We start from the raw sequence: 20,107 nt of genomic DNA, 5'->3' as shown, positions 1-20,107 counted from the left end.
AGCTGTTCTAGTTGCAAAGAGTGGACGGACGTCATAATAACCACCCCTCAATCAGTCAGTCTGCCTTTTCAGGAGCATGATTGTGAGGCTGAGAGACTTTCTGCTGAGAGACTTTCTGTTTGTCAGTGCACTGGCCCAAAGTTGCAAGGGTGTTTTTTCTGCACACAGGCGTAACGCCCACCATTCAAGCCGAGACAAGACATATAACCAATCAATGACTTTGAAGCTGTTTCAGTATTCATGTCCTAATAATTTCAAATAAGAAAAATGGAAATATCCCTAAACTTACACGTGTTTCTATTTCTCCACCACACAAATCACAACATGACCCCCACTCACTACATGAAAGAGAAGTTAAGTGGCAGTTTATCTGCTCTATGCGTACTGGATATGTAGTCATCTTACAGTTGTCCTCTGTGAATGTTTTTGAAGTCTGTGTGCCTATGTGTTGTGTGTGTTGTATAAGCTGGACACCTTAATTCCATCCATCCATCCATCCATCCTTCAGCTCCGACTCGACGAGTAGGACACAGCAGGGTTACTTCCCCCATGGCTGATGTCTTTGATGATGATGATGGTGACTACCAAGGTATGGAGACATCTACGAAGAAATAAAAATCAATAGGTAGCAAGAATGCGCAATATTGATATGTTATGTTAACCTTCAATGTTACCACCATCCCCCTGCCTCCCTCCCTCCCTCCCTCCCTCCTTCCCTCAACAATGCAGTGTCTGGCAGGACTGCCCCTACCCAAGCACTACCACCACCCCCACCACAACAATCACCATCACCATCACAATCATCACCACATCTTCTCCTCCCCGACCCACGCCAGCAACAGGTTGAGCTGAGCCAGGTCTACAGACCTACCTGGAGAGGTGGGAGACATGGCCCAGAGAGCATTCCCTGCTCTGGTAAGAAATAATTGCAACTACAAGCTGATACCTTCACTTTAACCACTGACGGCAAGGGGAACGTAAAGCATAAGTCTTGCCAAAATACATCTTAGGGTGTTCTTGCGAATGTACCCAAGTCAAACTTTTGGTTAAAAGCATAATTACATTGTAAGCGCCACTTTTAAGGTTGATCATGTTGTTGTTTTCGGGTCAAAGGTTTTTTTGAATAGGAATGGTAGAAGCACTGTTTTGATACATGATCACGTCAAAATCACGTCATTTTTAAAACACTAAGAAGGCTCAACTCAACATGGAACTTTGATTGAAGTATCATCAGTGTCTCTACACATGAATTGAGAACATTGTTTGTGTACACAGTTTACTAAAAATAAAGATGTTGGCTTTTAAACTAAAGTTTGATACGGGAACATTCACAAAAAACACTCTAGGGTGCGTTTTGGCGAGGGTAAGAGTGTGGAGTGGAGAGGGAATAATTATTCTATATCAACAGCTGCTCAGGTCCATATTTTGAGCCTTCTGGAGCACATCAAGCAACAACAGGACCAGCTGGTGGCCAAAGTTAACTACTTGAGCAGCAGAGTGCTCAATGCAACACCGCCAGAGGCAGACATCCCAGACCCTATTCAGCTACCTGTAGAAACAATGGAAGCTGTTGATGAGCTCGAGTTGTTTTTAAAAGAAGCAACCAATAGCGCAGCTCGACAGAGAATGGTATGTCTTCTTGCTCACTCTCAACACCAGTTAGCCCTTTTCACGTGATGTCATACGAAGCGTTGCTGGGTGTCCTCCGGCATGTCCAGCCGCCCAATACTACAGAAGAAGAAGAAGAAGTATTCATGGGTTTCATCAGGTCCCTTTCCACAGGTGTATACGATCAAGCACCTTGATTATCAATGCAGACTGCATGGTGCTTGATTGTATACACCTGTGGAAAGGGACCTGATGAAACTCATGAATACTTCTTCTTCTTCTTCTGTAGTATTGGGCGGCTGGACATGCCGGAGGACACCCAGCAACGCTTCGTCTGACATCACCGTGAAAAGGGCTAATTGGGCAGTGCTACTACACTGGAGTGTGCAAGTCACTGTAGGGTCATTTCACATCAATTCAACCAGAGCTCACACACAGGTCTCAAACATTTCAGAAAAAATTACCAGGTGTACCTAAACTATATTGCCAAAATTATTGGGTCGCCTGTCTTGACTGGCATATGAATTTAAGTGACATCCCATTCTTAATCTGTTGATCAACATTTTATTGGAGTTTTTGGCAATGTGAAGAATGGAATGGACCTGCTGTCACTTTTACATGTACACATGTAGACATGTGGGCTTTACAGTTGGTGGCAGGAAGAGGATTGGGGGTACAGTGTAGAGTGCAGCTGGGGCAAAGATTGTAGTAAGTTATTACATCAGGGCTTTATATCTTGTCTGTAATTTTAAGGTGTTTCATTACTTACTTTTAGACGTCCTCTTTGGCCACCATCGGAGGCCAAGATGTGAAGAGGGTGGCCTGGAACATATTGTCCCGGATGTTCACAGATGAGGTGGCTAAAAACATTAGCTGGAAGCGGGCAAATGGCAAGAGGGCATTTAGCCATATGTCTGCCAAGACTCTACTGTACCGTAAGTAATTTAAGTGCTGGTATGAACGTTCATTCAATGCATCCGTGTGTGCGTCCGCGCGAGAGAAACTGAAACCACTCAGCATTGCAGCAAAGCTCCGCTTTAACTGATTGGAAGGCTATTTAATTATGTAACGATTAATAGAACGACGTGAATTCTTACAACTCATGCAACTTCAAAATCCTTACATTCAGGCATTCCGTCTTTAGACGTTAGGCCTGCTACTGACACAATCAACGCTCTGAATTCGCGGCCAACATCAAATAGCCTACATAACTTTTTGATACCCAATTTAATATTTCCAGGTCAACCAAACTCAATTCCATTCATTTTAACACCATCCGATAACTAATGCTGACTTATTGTGTAGCCTGAATGAGCAGGACTGAGCAGGATCTAAGCAGGACTGAGCGGCGGTCATATTGTGTATCGCTTTGCGGTACATCTAGGTTTTTTTTTTATAAGCTACGAGGTAGCAGCTAGGCTAGCTAATATACACCGACACAACCATCAGCGGCTAATTCGTGTCCAACATCACATCCATAACTTTTTTTTATTACCAATTCAAAATTTCCAGGTCAACCAAAAATAACTCCACTAAGATACGTTTTAAATATCATCCGGTAATTCAATGCTGATGTATTGCTTCAACGCCATTGACTGTTAGCCTACTGTTCAAACTGTAGCCCGTTGACTGTGGAGAAATGTTACAGTAGTAGCAACAGTAGCCTAATTCCGGCGATTTGCAACATTGACGCCACAAGCTGCGCATGGAATGTGACTGCCTGCTGGCCATGTGCTGGCTATCGATACATTATCAGCAGCTATAATAAGCAATTTTGATTACCAATGTCTTATCTGGGAGTTTGACATAATTACAGCCTTCTTCTTGGAGGAGAATTCCGAGCAGACATATAGCAGCTAGCTACAATCGCTGCTACACAGTTAGGGCAGGCAATAGCTAAATCGCAACCATGCAAAAATACGAAAACAAATCAGACAAATGGCAGACAAATCATAAACTTAAGGTGTTGTGTGATATGCTAATGAAATGTAATACTTACACATAGATGTATTTCCCGATTTCCATCCTCTCGCACATTTCCAGCAGTCCTGCGTGGAGGCGCACTACCTCTACTGACCGTTCGCCTCCGCAGCCTACACTAACGTTAGTCAAGAACGTCTGTGAATTTGTAAACTGTTCGCGAGTGTTTGCCTGTGCTCGTGAACTTGGGTTCACACAATCACATCGCGCCATATGTGCGTAAGTTGCAGAACGGGGGATATGCAACGTGTAGGCTATGCAACATGCAACGATGTTTTGATTGTGGGATTTTGGCGCGGTTGTGCCACAGACTTGTCTCTTTATAGGGAATCTATCGTGCAGTAGGCCTATCATTTTTGGCGGGATTATTGTATTTACTTGTTGTCACCTCGAAATTTTTCACGTAGCCTACCCCCTGCAGTGTGCCCGGTTGGGAATCACTAAAATGCAAGGCATTAATGCTATTTTTAAGTTGGTTAAACGTCCTATATGTCTATCACCGTGCCTATAAAACGTGACCGCACAAGCTGACCCTGACTGTACTAACCTGCACTTGTAATAATCATCGAACATCATCCTTTACAATCCATCAACCAATACGCGAAAGACATAGGCCTACACGATTGATGACGTTTCTTCGACAGATGGCACCTTGATTTGTCAGCTTTCTGATACAAACGGGAGACGAACGAATACAAATATGCATGACATCTTTAAATGTCAAAATTGGTTGTAGTAGGCTACGTGCACTGGATCATGAATATGCCATTGGAAAATGAATACCTAAATATAGTAATTACAACTCCGCGTGGGATTCGAACCAGCAATAAACTAGACTGCAAAAATGATAGGCTGTTCCTCATCCATTCACGCCACAAGCAAACCGTGAAGTTTTGTGACGTGTAGGCTACTTGACTTATACCATGTATATCATGATTGTAGCAAGTTAACACGGCTGATCATGTTATCTTGCTACCGAGTTATCTTGCTACCGTAAGAAATGAAGTAGGCTAGGCTATTGTAAAACATCTACCAAATCCATGTTTACATGTCAGCAACATTATCGTTAATACCCTATAAGCCTACGTGTTTAAATACTGAGTTTTTACTATCCTTGTGCGTAAATGTTGCGTAAAATATGGAGACGTTAGACTTCTCCTTCCATTTGCATTTCAATGTCCGTGTTTCATGACCTGTATTCTTAAAAGGATAGTCTAGGCTGGACAAAAGGATACAAAATTAGACAACATCTTTTTATTTCAGCCTATTTATTTGCTGGCGTTCATGTGTCTCCTACAGACAGGTAGAGGTGGCTATAGCCTAGAAGTTACTGAAACGTTTGTAAAACTTAACCATGAACTTAGAAGGCCTACGAAATGGCTTGGGCAAAGGTAGCAAAATAACTCGGTAGCCAGATTACATGATCAGGCGTGTTAACTTGCTACAATCATAATATACATGGTAGAAGTCAAGTAGCCTACACGTCACTCACATATTACAGTTAGGATGTGGCGTAAATGGATGAGTAACCGATTGTTAATCTTGCAGCCTTGTTTATTGCTGGTTCGAATCCCACGTGGAGTTATAGTTACTTTATTTAGGTATTCATTTTTCGATGGCATATTCATGATCCAGTGCACGTAGCCTACTACAACAAATTTTGTCATTTAAAGATGTCATGCATATTTGTATTCGTTCGTCTCCCGTTTATATCAGAAAGTTGACAAATCAAGGTGTCACATCTGTCGAAGAAACGTCATCAATCGTGGAACGTCATCAAGGAAGCAAGTTACCACATAACACCGGCAATCACACAATAACATAAACTATCAGCATTATTATATAAGCATTTGTGTATTTGGAGCGTGGTTTCTGCCATGCAAGTCAGTTAGTTGTTTGTGACCGGGCATCCCCTGCTGGCCTAATGCATAATATATTGAAAAAAAATATGTATTCTGCTTGCAGGCACTGTCCGTCTGAACAGCCTGTGCCGGTCCACCCACTGATCTATAAAGAATACCTGGATAGAGCATCTACGTCAAAATTCTGAAGCCTACATGGCGGCGGCCATTATGGGACCACTTGCCATAGGAATGCATAGACAGTAAAAGACAGTAAAAGAATGTTGCCGTTCTGCAACAATGGAATTGGAACACATCGCCGCCATTATGGGACCACTCGGGACAGTTCCATTGGCTTCATTGTTGATGGGTCAGCAACAATGAGATAGTCTATCCAGGTATTCTTTATAGATCAGTGGGTCCACCTCTGATACAGAGATTCAGCGGCATGCCATCAGGTTTTTTAACCTGTCTGCCGACCGCGGCGCGGCGAGGCGGTGTGTAAACCGGGCGAACCAGGCCCAGGCCCAGGCCCAGGACGAGGCCCAGGACGAGACCCAGGACGAGACCCAGGACGAGGTCTAGGTTGATGCCGATACGAGGTCTAAGATTTTATGTAGCCTATGTTCTGTTTCTTTATTGTTCAATGTTCACTAAATGTCTGCCAATAAAATGTCAATAAAATGTTTTATTTTCTTCAAATTGTTTCAGTTTTAATTTAAGTAGGCCTAGTGTTCTGTTGCAGGCTACATGTTGTTTTCCAACTCAGACCTTTATAAATCAGACCTGTATTTAATCACATTGGCTTCTAAAACCCACATAGACACGTCATGTCTTGGATTTCGACTAGCCTGTTTCTCACTATTTATGGTTGCATTTCATTTTACTTGTAATATCTGTTTAATGTATTTATTGTCTACGATAACTTATTTCATTGAGCATTTAAGTGGTCACAACAAAGTCTACTATTGTTTAGGAATTGCTTGAAAGAGTAGCCTAACTGATGGATACTTAAACTGTAGCGTAGAGTTTAATTACATGCTAGTAAAACCCCTATTTTAATGCTTATCTGTAAAGCCACAAGGTAGGCTACTTAATAGATTTTGACTTATTAATTTCTTGAATTGAATTAGCCTAATTAAGTAATTTTAATGTCATATTGGTTGATACGAAACTCACTTTGTGTAGGCCTAGTATCTATATGTTGGCCAGATTATGCTATCCTACAGTGTATTTCTGTAGTAGTAATTTTGGCCATAATAAGATAAATCAGGCCAGATGAACTGCTTTATGAACGGGTCCTAAACGGATCCGGGAGGATGATAAACGCCTCCGAAATGAATCCGCGGCGGATGCGCTGTTTAATTCGCGGGTCCTAAACGGATCCGGGAGGATGATAAACGCCTCCGAAATGAATCCGCGGCGGATGCGCTGTTTAATTCGCGGGTCCGAAATGACTCCGCTGCGGATGCACGTCCATTTCGCGGGTTCGAAACGGACCCGTAGCGGATAAGCTGGTTCAAGCGCGGATGCGGATAGAGTCCGCCACGGAGTCTGGTCGGACCCGTGATGCGTAACCGCTTCGGACCCGCCGCGGTGTGCAAGTGGACGCAGTTTCGGACCCGTTTCGCGGATCCGTTCCGGAAGTCGCGGTACCTCCGCTGCGGATCCGCTACGGAGTCAGTTTGCTGTCTGGGCTACCTATCTTTCGTTGTCGCCTGACTTGAGAGAATAGGTTCATTGTAGCCCATATTCTCTTATTTCTCTCAACTGCAACATTGACAGACAGCATACTAACCACGACAGCCTAGCGTATCCTTATAGTTAACTTGGTCTTATGGTATCCGTCTTTTGCTGTGCTGTGTCGTTCATAGACAGTAGGCTAAAGATGTCGCTCATCGCTCCTTTTTATTATCTCTAGGCCTAGGCTACTGTGCGCAAAGTGTCGAGGCCACAATACAGTCGAGTCGGGACATAAAATAGTTTGACGAAGTTTAAGGCATGTTTAGTAGGATATGGCAGCGCCATATCAGACTGTTTATTTAAGGATTTCCGATCTGTGGAAGGAAATTCGTTGGGATCCTCCTCGTCATATTTTAACAAATAAAGCTAATTTCCCTCACTAGACCTAGGCCACTGGTATTTATGGGGGATTAAGAGGGGGGAAATCGTTTAACAGAGACCTCACACCCCCCAAAAAATGTCTGCCCGTGACATGAATGAATGCATCATTTCCAGGTGCCACTGTAATCGCTAACTGTAAATGGATTAATCCAACACAACTCCTCGTCCAATTTTCAGTTTGCATGGAAATCATTGGTATATGTTTGCCTAGGGCTGCCTGTGGCCTGGCTTTTCCACTCGTTTTATACCAGCTAGCAGTGTTTTAAAAAGCTTGACTACTTAGACTTAATGGAACAAGTTCATGGAAAACGAAATGTTTGCGCAGAACGTGTTTCGATAATCTATCCTACAGCCGTACTACAGCCGAAGGTTACGTGAGTAAGTGTATCTCGTTGTTATCCAAATGAACGGTCTTAAAGTTAGCAAGTTACAGAGGCTGGCTATAACTCAGCTGACAGTCAGTCCGACAGAAGTAGTCTGAGCGAATTAGCCTAGAAAAGGGTCAAAGGTGGAAGTAAATATAGCGAAAGCATATTTGGTATAATTTTAATGGTAATTTTCTGTAGATTAAGAATTTTTGGTGCCTACAGCGCAGATTTGTACCGAAAAAAAACTATAGGGCTTTGAATGGAGCATGGTACTATGACTTTTGGGCCAAAAACGTATGGTACCACATCTTGAAAATAGCTGATATCTCCTAAGCCAATTGAAAGATATTCTTCAAACTTGGGTTGCTTACCCACTATAAGTTGTCAAAGAGCTGGAAACACAATTTAGGTCTTGAGGTCAAAGGTCAAGGTTACAAGGGGTCACACAAATAACTCACATGCAGTATTTGGTTCATATCTCCGAAGCAGACTGATGGATCTTCATTAACTCAGTACATTTATTGTCTATGTACAAGTTAGATGAACTTAGGGACTCAGGGCCATAGGGTAAAGGGTTAAGGTCAGTTTCATCCCCTGACATACAAGGTTACAGACGGTGGAGAAATGCTAATCAACATGCCATGTTCAATTAAATTACTGAATACGCATACTGTAAAATGCAAAGTGAAAATATTTTTTTATGTTGCACGACATAGACTTGGTTGTTTTTGACCTGGGTAGTCCCTGTCTGCAGCACAATAAGTTTAATACCCCTCTGTATATACAGTGATGATCAAAAATTTGAAAAAGAGGAATATAAAATCATCTTTTGGAAATTGGATTTTTTTTGGAAATAACCCAACTTTAATGATACCAATCATTAAAGAATGATTGTGAAAGAATAATGTATAATACATACTGTAAATAAACGTTCATTCTTAAAATACAGTGGCCATAAATAATGGCACCCCTATGTTAAATTCCCATACAGTCAGGCAGATTTTTATTTTTAAAAGCAAGTTATTTCTTGGATCCAGAATACTATGCATCCTGGTCAAGTTCCCTTGGCCTTTGAAAATAAAATAGCCCCACATCATCAAATATCCTTCACCATACCTAGAGGTCGGCATGGTGTTATTTCGGTCAGCCTATTAGCTGGTTTGAATCTCATTGAGCTCAATGCAAATCAAACCAGCTAATACTTATGACCCCTGTATTTTAAAGAGACCCTATGCAACTTTTTCATAGTCATAAAATCGCTTAGAAATCGTTGTTTTGCTTGACTGACCAGTTTTATTGAAAACAGTCACATTTCCTCCCGCCCCTAGTGTCCCTATCCGCTATTACAACCTTGCAACTTTCTGATGAACGATCGTCTGCTGTTTACATCTGGAAGTCAGAGACGCGTAAGGAACAAGAAGAACCACGCTTGCAATTTATATATTTATATATAGCCTATATATGTATAAATATACACGCTAAAGCTGTCGGGGAAGCTCTGCAGAGAAATATGCAAGCATAAAACGAGCGAAAACAAAAAACGAAACCGAAACCAGAGATGAAATCGCCAATCCTGCATAGTTCCTCTTTAAGGAAGAACATGTATTTATCTATAATACGTTATTCACTCACAAAGAAAATTGTTGTCCTTAAAGGTTGAGGATATATCTTTATACACACACACACAGACACACACACACACACACACACACACACACACACACACACACACACACACACACACACACACACACACACATATATATATATACTTATATATATTACATAAGGCATTAAGATCAATTTCCAAAAGATGATTTTATATTCCTCTTTTTAGCATAGGTGCCAACACTTTTGACCATCACTGTAAGAATAAACAATCTGATTGTAATTACTGTAGGCAAATGTACTCAGCAGTTACATAACAGTGAAATACTTCCACTAGCATAGTCATGACGTGACCAATATCTCTTTCAGTATTGCCCATGCAGTCCTTTCCACAGTACAAGCAGTGCTACTTTCAGCTGTAAATCAAATCAAATCAATCAAATCAGGGTTATTGGCCAAGTATACTTGATAAATGATAGCTTTCTGTGAGGTTGTGACTTTCCAGAACTTAGTACACTGAGAAAAAAAGGGTTCTTGAATAGTTCTTCAGAAGGCTAGATAGTTCCCAAAAGAACCATCTCCCAATAAATTACCTTTTCCCACCATTTATTCCAGTGGATGGTTCTTCACTACAGTGGAAGGTTCTTTGTGTAGGCCTTGTGGTTCTAAAAGGGCTTTTCATTCCATTTTGGTTCATGTGAGTGTAACGGATGCCAGCTAGTTAGCTGTGCTTGTCTCACTCCCCGACGCCTCATGAACGCTGCTGGCATGACAGCCAGTAGCCTGGGCTTTTAGCTGGATTGTTAGCGCGCTCGACTCCCGATCTGAGGTGCTGCTGTTTCGCGGGTTCGTGTCCAGGCATGTGCAGGGCTGGACCACAGTGGTTCCACTCAACGCAGGTTACATGAGATATTCGGTGCAACTCATAATCCATTTTGCAGTCAATTTAGTAGGGACGTGTATGTCATGGAAAAACTGATGAGCAAAATAACTGTGTAAGGGATTTTCAGAGTATTGGAAGGACTACCACTGAGGAGAAGACCGTTCTTAAAATATATGGACATTTTAGAGAGTAGACATGCTTCTTCTTGGGTGCAAAATTGACTACTTTCTCAATTAGCATTGATCTGCCCCTTTTGCGGGCCCTATGACTGACAGTAATTCTGGGCCCCCTAATAATATAAAGTATTATTGGGGCGGGGGCTCTCTGGGGCCCAATGTCAGTGCTGGACAATTAGAACATGCTGATGCTGTAGCAACTGGACTGATAGATGTAAAACAGAAGATTATATTATATTATTTTATTCCACTGCTCGGTTGAGTTCCCCATTGTCCTGCGTTCTATAAGGGTGTGCATTAACTTTAGATATACGCACGGCTATGAAGTAGTTCCATTGTTTTTGACCGTATCACACTTGAATATTAATTCGCCAAACTTGGTGTGAAGTTTAAATGCACTGTCACGTTACATACAAGCTGTAAAATACAGACGTTCAGATCATAGTAACGTTTAGCATATGACAGAGGTGTCATTTAGCTAGTTAGGTGGCAGTAGGCTAAGAAAAATAGCAATCTTTCAAAGTTAACGTTGATCAGAATCTTGGGATATGCCAGCTTGACAACGGGAGATTAGAACTAACGACTGGCTTTTGGCCATAGCAACCATCCATTTAGAACTAGTAACCGCAGTTTGAGAAATTAGTTGAAATGTGTCTGGGAAAAGTAGTTCTACAAACAAAACAGTTCTAGCGATTAAAACATTTAAATTAGCACCGGAAACGAACACAACGGAGTGGCAACAGTGGAATAAGCGGGATAATGGACTTCACGCCGTGCGGTTATTCAAAGTTAATGCACTTTTCTAGACAGAACGTCCCTCCGCTTCGCGTCGGGCCGTATCACCGTCTAGAACGTGCATTAACTTTCAATAACCGCACGGCGTGTCGTCCATTATCCCGTACATACAGCTCTTCACAATGCAAGTAGAATGCTCCGTTGACTTGAATGGGATTTCCGAAAGTTCTACCGGTCATTTCTTGATAGAGGACCTCCGCTTCGCGTCAGGGCCTTGTTCGCCCTGTCGGTACTTATTTTCCCGATAATGACCAGCGTTCTATACATTATCCCTTACTTCACAATGACCTCATTGCACAACCAGGATTGTACACATTTGCTCCTGCCTCCAACAAAAATAATACTTCCTTTTGCAGACTGTATGCCATCAGTTGGAATGCTGAAATTAGAGCATGCTTTCTGCAAAGGGTTAGACTCTATGCATAGGATTAATGTGTTGTTGATAGTTATCTATTTGATGGTTTATGGCACCAATAAACAATATATGGCAACATGACCACAACAGTATAGCCTTTAGTGCCACTGTCATTTAGTTGTATTTTATTTCAAGATTACATTTCAGTAAGGCTTTATATGTGATATCTTTGAGAATATGTTGACTGGGGCTGTTGCATTTTGGGAACAGACCTCCTGTGTTATCTGTTCAGTTGAAGTTAGGTATGGGCAAAAAATTATATCTAAATAGTTTGGAAGATTTTGACGGTAGATATCAATAATATAATTTAGTATGAATGTGTAAATGGGATTTAATTGTAATCTATAACTTCTGCTACTCAGCTTGTCTAAATGAATTACAATGTTGTTATTGATGTACTGAATATTTGTAATAGTACTTTGTGTTTTTTACTCCAATATCATTTATGAACTGAAACAGTTCTTTTAAAACAGGTATTCACACAGATGTTAGCATTTTTTAAACAGCAAATTATTTCAATTTCCCCTGGTTTCAAACAGGTAATTATAATGAAATACTAAAATAAGATGTGGAGTTTGATACAACTGTTTTTATAGAGAAAATAAAGTTGAAAATAATGTCTTAAAGAGAAACTATGCAGGATTGGCGATTTCATCTTAAGTTTCGGTTTCGTTTTTCATGTTCGCTCGTTTTATGCTTGCATATTTCTCTGCAGAGCTTCCCCGACAGCTTATATAGTGTGTATATTTATACATATACAGGCTATATATAAATATATAAATTGCAAGCGTGGTTCTTCTTGTTCTTTATGCGTCTCAGCCTTCCAGATGTAAACAGGGAACGATCGTTTCCTGAACAAACTGCAAGGTTGCAATAGCGGATAGGGACACTGGGGGCGGGAGGAAATATTACTGTTTTCGATAAAACTGGTCAGTCAAGCAAAACAACGATTTCTAAGCTATTTTATGACTATGAAAAAGTTGCATAGGGTCTCTTTAATCTTTTGTAATGTCAATTCAGATTGTTGATTCTATGCCTCAGCCAGCTATAGCCTCATGACCTTTAACCTCTACCTGTGACCCCATGATCTTTAATGCCTTATCATGACATTTAATGCCAATTTAGACTTAATTAACTGTGTTGGGTTTAATGAGGATCCTTCTATCTGCTTGAGAGGTATAAAACAAACATTGGATGTCAAGTATGACATCACGTGACCTTGACCTTTGACCCCAAGACACTGAACACCTACTAATTTCATCAAGAACACATGGTGAGTGAGTACACCAAGTTTGGTAAAGATCCTTTCACCAGTATGGGAGATATCAGCTAATATCTATATGTGACAATATACGATTTTGGCCAAATAGTCATTATAACATGGTCCATTCAAAGCTGTATATCTTTTTTTTGGTACAAATCTGTGCTGTAGGCACCTGAAATTCTTAATCTACATAAAATTACGGTTCGATTGATACCAAATATCCTTTTGCTATATTTACTTCCACCTTCAACCCTAATTCGCTCAGACTAAAGGGGGAAGCATAGAACGCTGATGTCGGATTTGCAACAATGTATTCCGACTCCACAAGGAACATTCTAAAATCCTGCGCACCTTGCGTTTGTTTTGTTTTGGTGTTTATGGAACTTCGACAGAAGTGACGTCAAAAAGGATCTCATAGTGCACCTTTAAGGTGAACATATTCTACTGGTTTTGGTCTACTTCCGCCTAGTTACAGTAACCATGCAGACACATTCTATGATGTAATAAAGGAAACTCAATGACATCACAATATGAAATGTAGGGATTCACTCCAAGGTTCTAGTTTGTGCTCAGTCTCTTCTAACAATGTGAGGGAAATGTCACATTTGAAGAGGGCTCTTTGTTTCTTCTGCTGCCTTAGGGCAGAGACAGAGACTGAGGAAGAGGACCATGAATATACAGACCTGCTAAAGAGAGCGAGGTTACGACGGGAGACATGGCGCCGGGATGAACTGGCCCGACTCAAAATTGAGTTGGAGGGCCAAAGCAGGGTCAAGCAACCTGTCCAGAACCCTCCTAGTGACAAGGCATCTAGAGGGGACATTGTGGAGATAGATGTGGAGAAGGAGAGAGCACTGGAACAGGAGAGAAAGCAGGAGGAGAGAGTGACCCGTCTGATGGAGATCAGTCGGCAAAATCTGCAGTGGAGATTTCAGGCAGAGAAGGTTAGACAGGCAGAACTAAACAGAAACACCATTGAGTGTGTGTAGTCTAAAGGACTGTTCAGTTGTTAACATGTGTTCTGTTGATCTTTACAGCTCCGTAAGGAACTGGCTGCTGTTACGGTCCTTGAAATCAGGACGGGCATAGTCTGTAAGTGTGAACAAATGCCACACTAATGAAAGCTATTTCTTATCATGGATTTAACATTGCTATGCCACTGTACCATTGCTATGCCACAAAGCTGGAGAGATATGTTGGATGTAGACACAAGAAAACAAGAGCATGACCTATGCTTTCATTGTGTTTTAGTGATCAGTCAGAGTGTCAATGGGACCTCCAATTATGTCATCTGGAAGGGCCTTCGTAATATCATTTCCAACCGCAAGGTAGGCCTAAATCCACTACCCACCAACAGAGGGGTCCACTGGTTGTTGGCATAGCGGAAAAAGATGAAAATGTTTGTTTGAGACTAAAACAACAAAGTGTGAGATACTTGAAGTAAGGGGTGCATCATGCTGTATGTTCTTCCTCCGTAGGGTGTGATGACTACCCTGCATGAGGGACAGGACCTGCTGGTCCCTTTCAGGCCTCAAGTGATCAGGCAAGAGCACGTCCGCAATTTCCTCCGAGTAGGAAATAGGGATTTTATGAGCATCCTCAAGGTAAGAGTCCTAAAGGGAATGGCCCTGCATGCTGGAATTACAGTGCATGTGTGTGTTTGTTCATGTACATTTGTTTTGGTTGAGTTGTGAATGTACTGTATGTGCATGTATTGAAGGATGTGAATGCAAACATGGTGCACATTGAGGAGAAGGGCGTGCCAGCACTCATCCTAAAGAGGAGCTCCGACCTGATGTTTGCTCCAGGTGCACCAGAACCTGCATCCTGCAGCAATAAGTGAGTACTCTGACTGGGCTATAACCTAGCTATGACGAATCACTGTACAAACAATGGAAATCAAACAAAAGCTCTGGTGTGAGGGAACTAACTACTAATCTGATGAATGATAGTTGTTCAATTCACTGACCAAAAATAGCCTCATCACTTTAATCCAAGCCATGTGCTCTATGGTCCTGTCTTTGTCTGTGTCTTGCATGAAACCTGTTGTCTTTATCAGGTTCTTGGTAAAGTCGGGAACGCCTGAGAAAATTCTCCAGTTCCTGCTCTTCTCAATGACCCTGGACACTCCAGATGACCAGATGGGTAAGTCACTTCCTGTGTGAAGGCAGCTGGTGAAACCCCATACCAGTTACATACATGTCTGAAACTGCTCTGATTTTTTATGTGCTAAAAAATGTAGTTTATAGAGTGATTATGATCATTGTTTTGCTGTATTGTTCTGCAGATCCATTTGTGTGCAGTTTCCTGCTCACATATCATGTGTTCATGACATCTGAAGAGTTGTGCTCTGCCCTGCTGAACTAATATCCTTCCAAAACAACTGCCACTGACCATTGTTTTTAGTAACAGAAATAGTTTAGACAGAAACTGCTATACTATAAAAATGTCCCTATGGTTTAGGTTTTCTGTGTTTCTGAGAGGAAAGCAAGGGCAGTGTTGGTTAAGTCAGAGGTCACACTTCCTTAACGATCGTTTCACTCTCAATTCTGAGCAATCAGTGGACACTGGGCTGGTGCAGGTCAAAGAGAGAGTAGTGACGCTGGTCCTCCAGTGGGTGACACTGTATGGCCTTCTCCTGCTGGACAACCCTGCAGTGGTTCTCTTCTTCGAGGTAATGATGTTTGTTTGACCCAGTGAGTGTGTGTAATCCCAAACAGTGTGTTGTGAGGGCTGAGTAGGTGTGTCGTGTGAGAAAAGTTTTTTTTTCTTTCTCCATAATAATCATTAACAATTTGCCCAAAAGTGCAGGTTATTACAGGTAAGCTAGATTTCATTAAATCACTTCTGAACATGTATGCCTTTATTTGCTATTTGCATCATTTGCTTTTGTGCTCTCTTAAAACAGAAGCTGTCAAGACAGGTGAAGGGCTATGCACAACTCTGCATGCTGAGAGATTACATCAGGGCAAGGAGACCCATTTTGTGAGTAACACACACACACACACACACACACACACACAGTTGGAAACCTTAAGGAAGTGGTTGGCTCCTCTGTCTGTGTCCAATGCATATGGCGCATGACAAAAATTGCAATATCAGCTTGCCATGCAGGTATATCATGTGCCTCGACAATCAACGATACACATCTTCGATGCACACAAATGTGCACGCAGATGTGCATACCACTTCCTTTAGCCCCTGAAAGATGTGCAATACTGATAAAATGTATAGATATAATCATATCTTCAATGCTTTTTCCAGGCTGAACAATGGACAATGGATGAAGAATCAGCCCTCAAATAGGGTAAGTGAAAAACTCACAATATTATAAAATGTATTAAACTATCTTTTAGTCTTCTTACATAAAGTACATTTCACTTCATTTCACTCTATGGTGTAAAGTAGATCATTAATGACATCTGCCCTATAACGATCATCGATTCATGATATCTCTCAGAGACGTGTGTTTAATCGGCCTCTGGTTTGGAACATCAACCAAACAACCCAGCCAATCAGGATAAAGGACAAAGGTGTGTAGCTTTTTTTTTATTCCTGACCACTGAACCTACTGATTGCAGTTCCTCTGTGTATAAAGTTATGTTGCTCCCATTACATGATTAAAAAGTAAATAAATTAAACGGCTCAGACCATCACCAGAGACTCTTCTTTGCAGTGCTGCTAAATGTCTACAGTCAGGACCACAGCTTTGTGTCTGTGACGATGCCCCTCCACGCCTCTGTCGAGGATGTCATGGCATCCTTGAAAGCCCCAGCAGGAGACCGCTTGCTAGTGAGGGTGCAGTCCTCTGGAGGTGAGACCAAAACACAAAAACACTTTGTTGAAGAGGAAGAGGAGTTGTGTTACCTTTCTATTCCACCTGATCTGGAGCTAGGAACAATTTAACCAAACAGTTTATTGAAGAGGTTTGTTAGTTTATTCGTTAGTTTTGTAATGCCTGTATTGTAACCCACTCCAGTGAGGGAGCAGCTCAAGATGGATGCCAGGGCCGTCTCCTTTCTGAGCATCAATGAGAGGCTGTTCCTCTGCTCTGCCAGCCAGGCTGCTGAGCTGGTGAGTGCCCTCTGAATCTACACTCATATACAGACACACTGTTGGAATCTACGGACCATAGAAATCAGTGAGGTCTGAGATCTGAGTTTGAGGGAGCCCTGACAGTGTTGAGATTTATACAAAAGAAAATGTACTTCAATGGCGCTAGTCCTGCAAGTGTATTGTATTCAGAGAGCTAAAGTGTGCGTGATCTTCACAGACACCCCTGCAGGAACAGCTCGGCCCAAAGGCAAACACAAACACACTGGAGAACATGAGTGCTAAGGCCTTGGCAGTCCAGCTCACCAGCTATGACTGGGAGCTCTTTAATGCCATGCATGAGGTGAGAACCTTAGGGGAACTATAGGGAGGGGAGAACCATAGGGGATCTCGAGGGGAGAACCATAGGGGAACTGCAGAGGGGAGGGGAGGGGAGGGGAGGGAGGGCAAGAGTTCTGTCTGTGAACTATAAGAGGTTACCTTTGTTTTTCATGTCACCATCTACTTTAGTACTTATCCCTTGGTAACCCAAAGAGCACATCATATAGTCACTAAACTGTTTAGCAACCATTACGTATTTAGAATGTTGACTCTTTAATAGTCCATTTACACCAACTACCAACTCCATTCTCTTGTCCTTCCCTTTCTACCATGTCCATCCAACTAGACGGAGCTACTCTATTACGTGTTGGGGACAAAAAAATTCCCCAACAGCCCAACAGCTAACTTGGAGCGCTTCATACGCCATTTCAATGTGGTGGTGTACTGGGTGGCCACAGAGATCTGTCTGTGTGCAGAGCTCTCCAAGCGAGCGCGGCTGATGAGGAAGTTCATCCAGATGGCCTCCATGTGAGTTTGACCGTGCGGACACTATTATGGAGAAGGAACCGTTTCCTTCGATCACAGTTTATTTTAGAGATCCATAAAGAAAATTCTAACATGGGCACTTGCCGTTCACAGCTTGCTTTGTGAGATGGTTCCACATGTGTGTTTAGCTTACGTGGTAGAAGATGCATGATCCTTGTTTTCTCCTCTTTTCAGCCTATATCATGAGAGAAATATGAACTCATTCATGGCTGTAATGTATGGCCTGACAAACAGTGCAGTGTCCAGACTGCACAACACCTGGAAGGTATGGTTTAAGTTGAATTCTCTCTGATTTATAGATTTATTAAATGACTCGCACAAAATAGGTTTCTGTTATGAACACATCTTGAGAATTTTCTCTGAAATGCCTCACAGAAAGTGCCAAAACTACAGCTGAAGCAGTTCAGGAAATATGAGCTCATACTGGTGAGTTCAGTCAAATATCTTTACAAGTATATTATACTGAGGGAGTGTTTAGCGATCAGGTGCTATAACGTCTTGACTAGATATTTTATTCTGAACTAATATGTCAATTCTACTGTGTATTGGGCAAAAGATTTAGATGAAGTTTGTTTCTGATTTTGCCTACAAGTATAAATGCAACATAGCCTAGCCTACTACATTTTGTACTTGAACGCAGGATCCATTCAGCAACCATGGCGCATTGAGGAAAGTGGTGGCTAAACTGGACCCGCCATATATCCCGTACCTGCCCCTCATTTTAAAAGGTAATATTGACACAGCTTAACTATATTGCACTTTATTACATGTACAGCCACTTTCTGTTTGTCATATTGACTATAGGTCTGAAACGTTCATACTTTTATACCTTCTTATCTTCTGTTAATAACAGACCTAACATTCATAAATGAAGGGTACAAAACAAGACAAGACAATCTTGTCAACTTTGAGAAAATGGTGAGTTTTTTTTTCTTTTTTTTTAAGAATAAGAAATCTTCTTAAGATTTGCTCTCAGGGTCCCCCTTTGGTTTGAGAAGCACAAAAATAAACAAACTTGAGATGCGTTTATTGCAATCAAGTATGAACAAATCTCTGATATAATATTGAGGGAATGCAATATTACCCATAATCACCCAAAACTAAAAAGTTAGGAGGTTGGTAATCTCCTACAGAAGACCGCTCAGACAATGGCAGAAGTGCCGTTTGTCATGTTATGAGTTTATATGCCATTAAAATGATTCTGGAAATGTTATGTTAAGGTTAAAAACTTATGGGTGCCTTTGAATAGAATAAAAGTAAAATAAAAATGTAAAATTGTTTTCCATCATTCTTTCTACTGTTTAATTATTGTTTTTTGTGATATTACAGGAATTATTTGCCAAAAACGTAAAGATTGTGAAAGACTGCCAGAATCAGCCCTACTGTAAGCATAACCATATCTTCCCTATTATGAATGATTTGTGAGGCAAACACTCAAGGGACACTGTTTTCATGGGTTTATGATGAAAACCTGCAAACAAACAAATATGTTGCCACCCTTCCCTTACAGTACCCATTTCAACTGGCTGTTCAAAGAAAGGCACTGGCCTTCACAATATACAGAAGCCCTCATGTAAGTACGCATGTACTGTTGACTTGCAGGACATCTGATATTTACTTGCTGGACACTTAACAATCATCACATCTTCACCATCTACAAGGTAACCACATTCTCACCCATGTCCTTCTTTAACCCGAAATCTTACTGTCGTCCATCCAGCTCCTGAGCAGTTCAACAGCAGAAAACTGCACGTAATCAGTGACCAGCGGAAGCTGACCCAGCTCTCCAGGGCCATTGAGCCGTGAGGGCTATTATAAAGATAAGGATTAATACATCAAAATAAAAATGTATTCATCAACAGAAAAAGTCAGACTGGACTCGGTGTGGTCAGTGTCTTGGCTTTACGTATCACAAAGGCCAAGTCAGGTGACTAAGTCAAACCATGTGTAATTACTCTAACTCTGATAGATATGCGTCATGCGTATGCAAGGAACGTCTGTCTGTGTGTCACTCTGTCTGTCTGTTCCACGCATAACTCTCGAACCACTCATCCGACTGCGCTCAAATTTGGTGGGTGTCATCCTAATGGCACGAGTGTGTGCAGTGCAGTTATACGAACAAAAA

The 20,107-nt window shown here is 41.5% G+C and overlaps 1 protein-coding gene across 1 annotated transcript; it reads left to right on the top strand.

The window, feature by feature from the left end:
- The first annotated feature begins 6,998 nt into the window (after positions 1 to 6,998).
- On the top strand, positions 6,999 to 19,788 carry LOC134079149 (rap guanine nucleotide exchange factor 4-like). Its single transcript, XM_062535335.1, has 19 exons — positions 6,999 to 7,108; positions 13,703 to 13,898; positions 14,100 to 14,154; positions 14,314 to 14,390; positions 14,541 to 14,666; positions 14,783 to 14,901; positions 15,122 to 15,207; positions 15,624 to 15,736; positions 15,971 to 16,047; positions 16,327 to 16,369; positions 16,523 to 16,595; positions 16,739 to 16,876; positions 17,042 to 17,136; positions 17,336 to 17,458; positions 17,783 to 17,964; positions 18,157 to 18,247; positions 18,358 to 18,408; positions 18,623 to 18,710; positions 19,703 to 19,788. The coding sequence occupies exons 1-19, from the start codon at positions 6,999 to 7,001 to the stop codon at positions 19,786 to 19,788; spliced, it is 1,929 nt and encodes a 642-aa protein (XP_062391319.1).
- Positions 19,789 to 20,107: the final 319 nt, after the last annotated feature.

The sequence above is a fragment of the Sardina pilchardus genome, chromosome 1 (genome assembly GCF_963854185.1).
Source record: "Sardina pilchardus chromosome 1, fSarPil1.1, whole genome shotgun sequence".
NCBI classification, from domain to species: domain Eukaryota; kingdom Metazoa; phylum Chordata; class Actinopteri; order Clupeiformes; family Clupeidae; genus Sardina; species Sardina pilchardus.
This window is presented reverse-complemented; position numbering and strand designations above follow the sequence as displayed.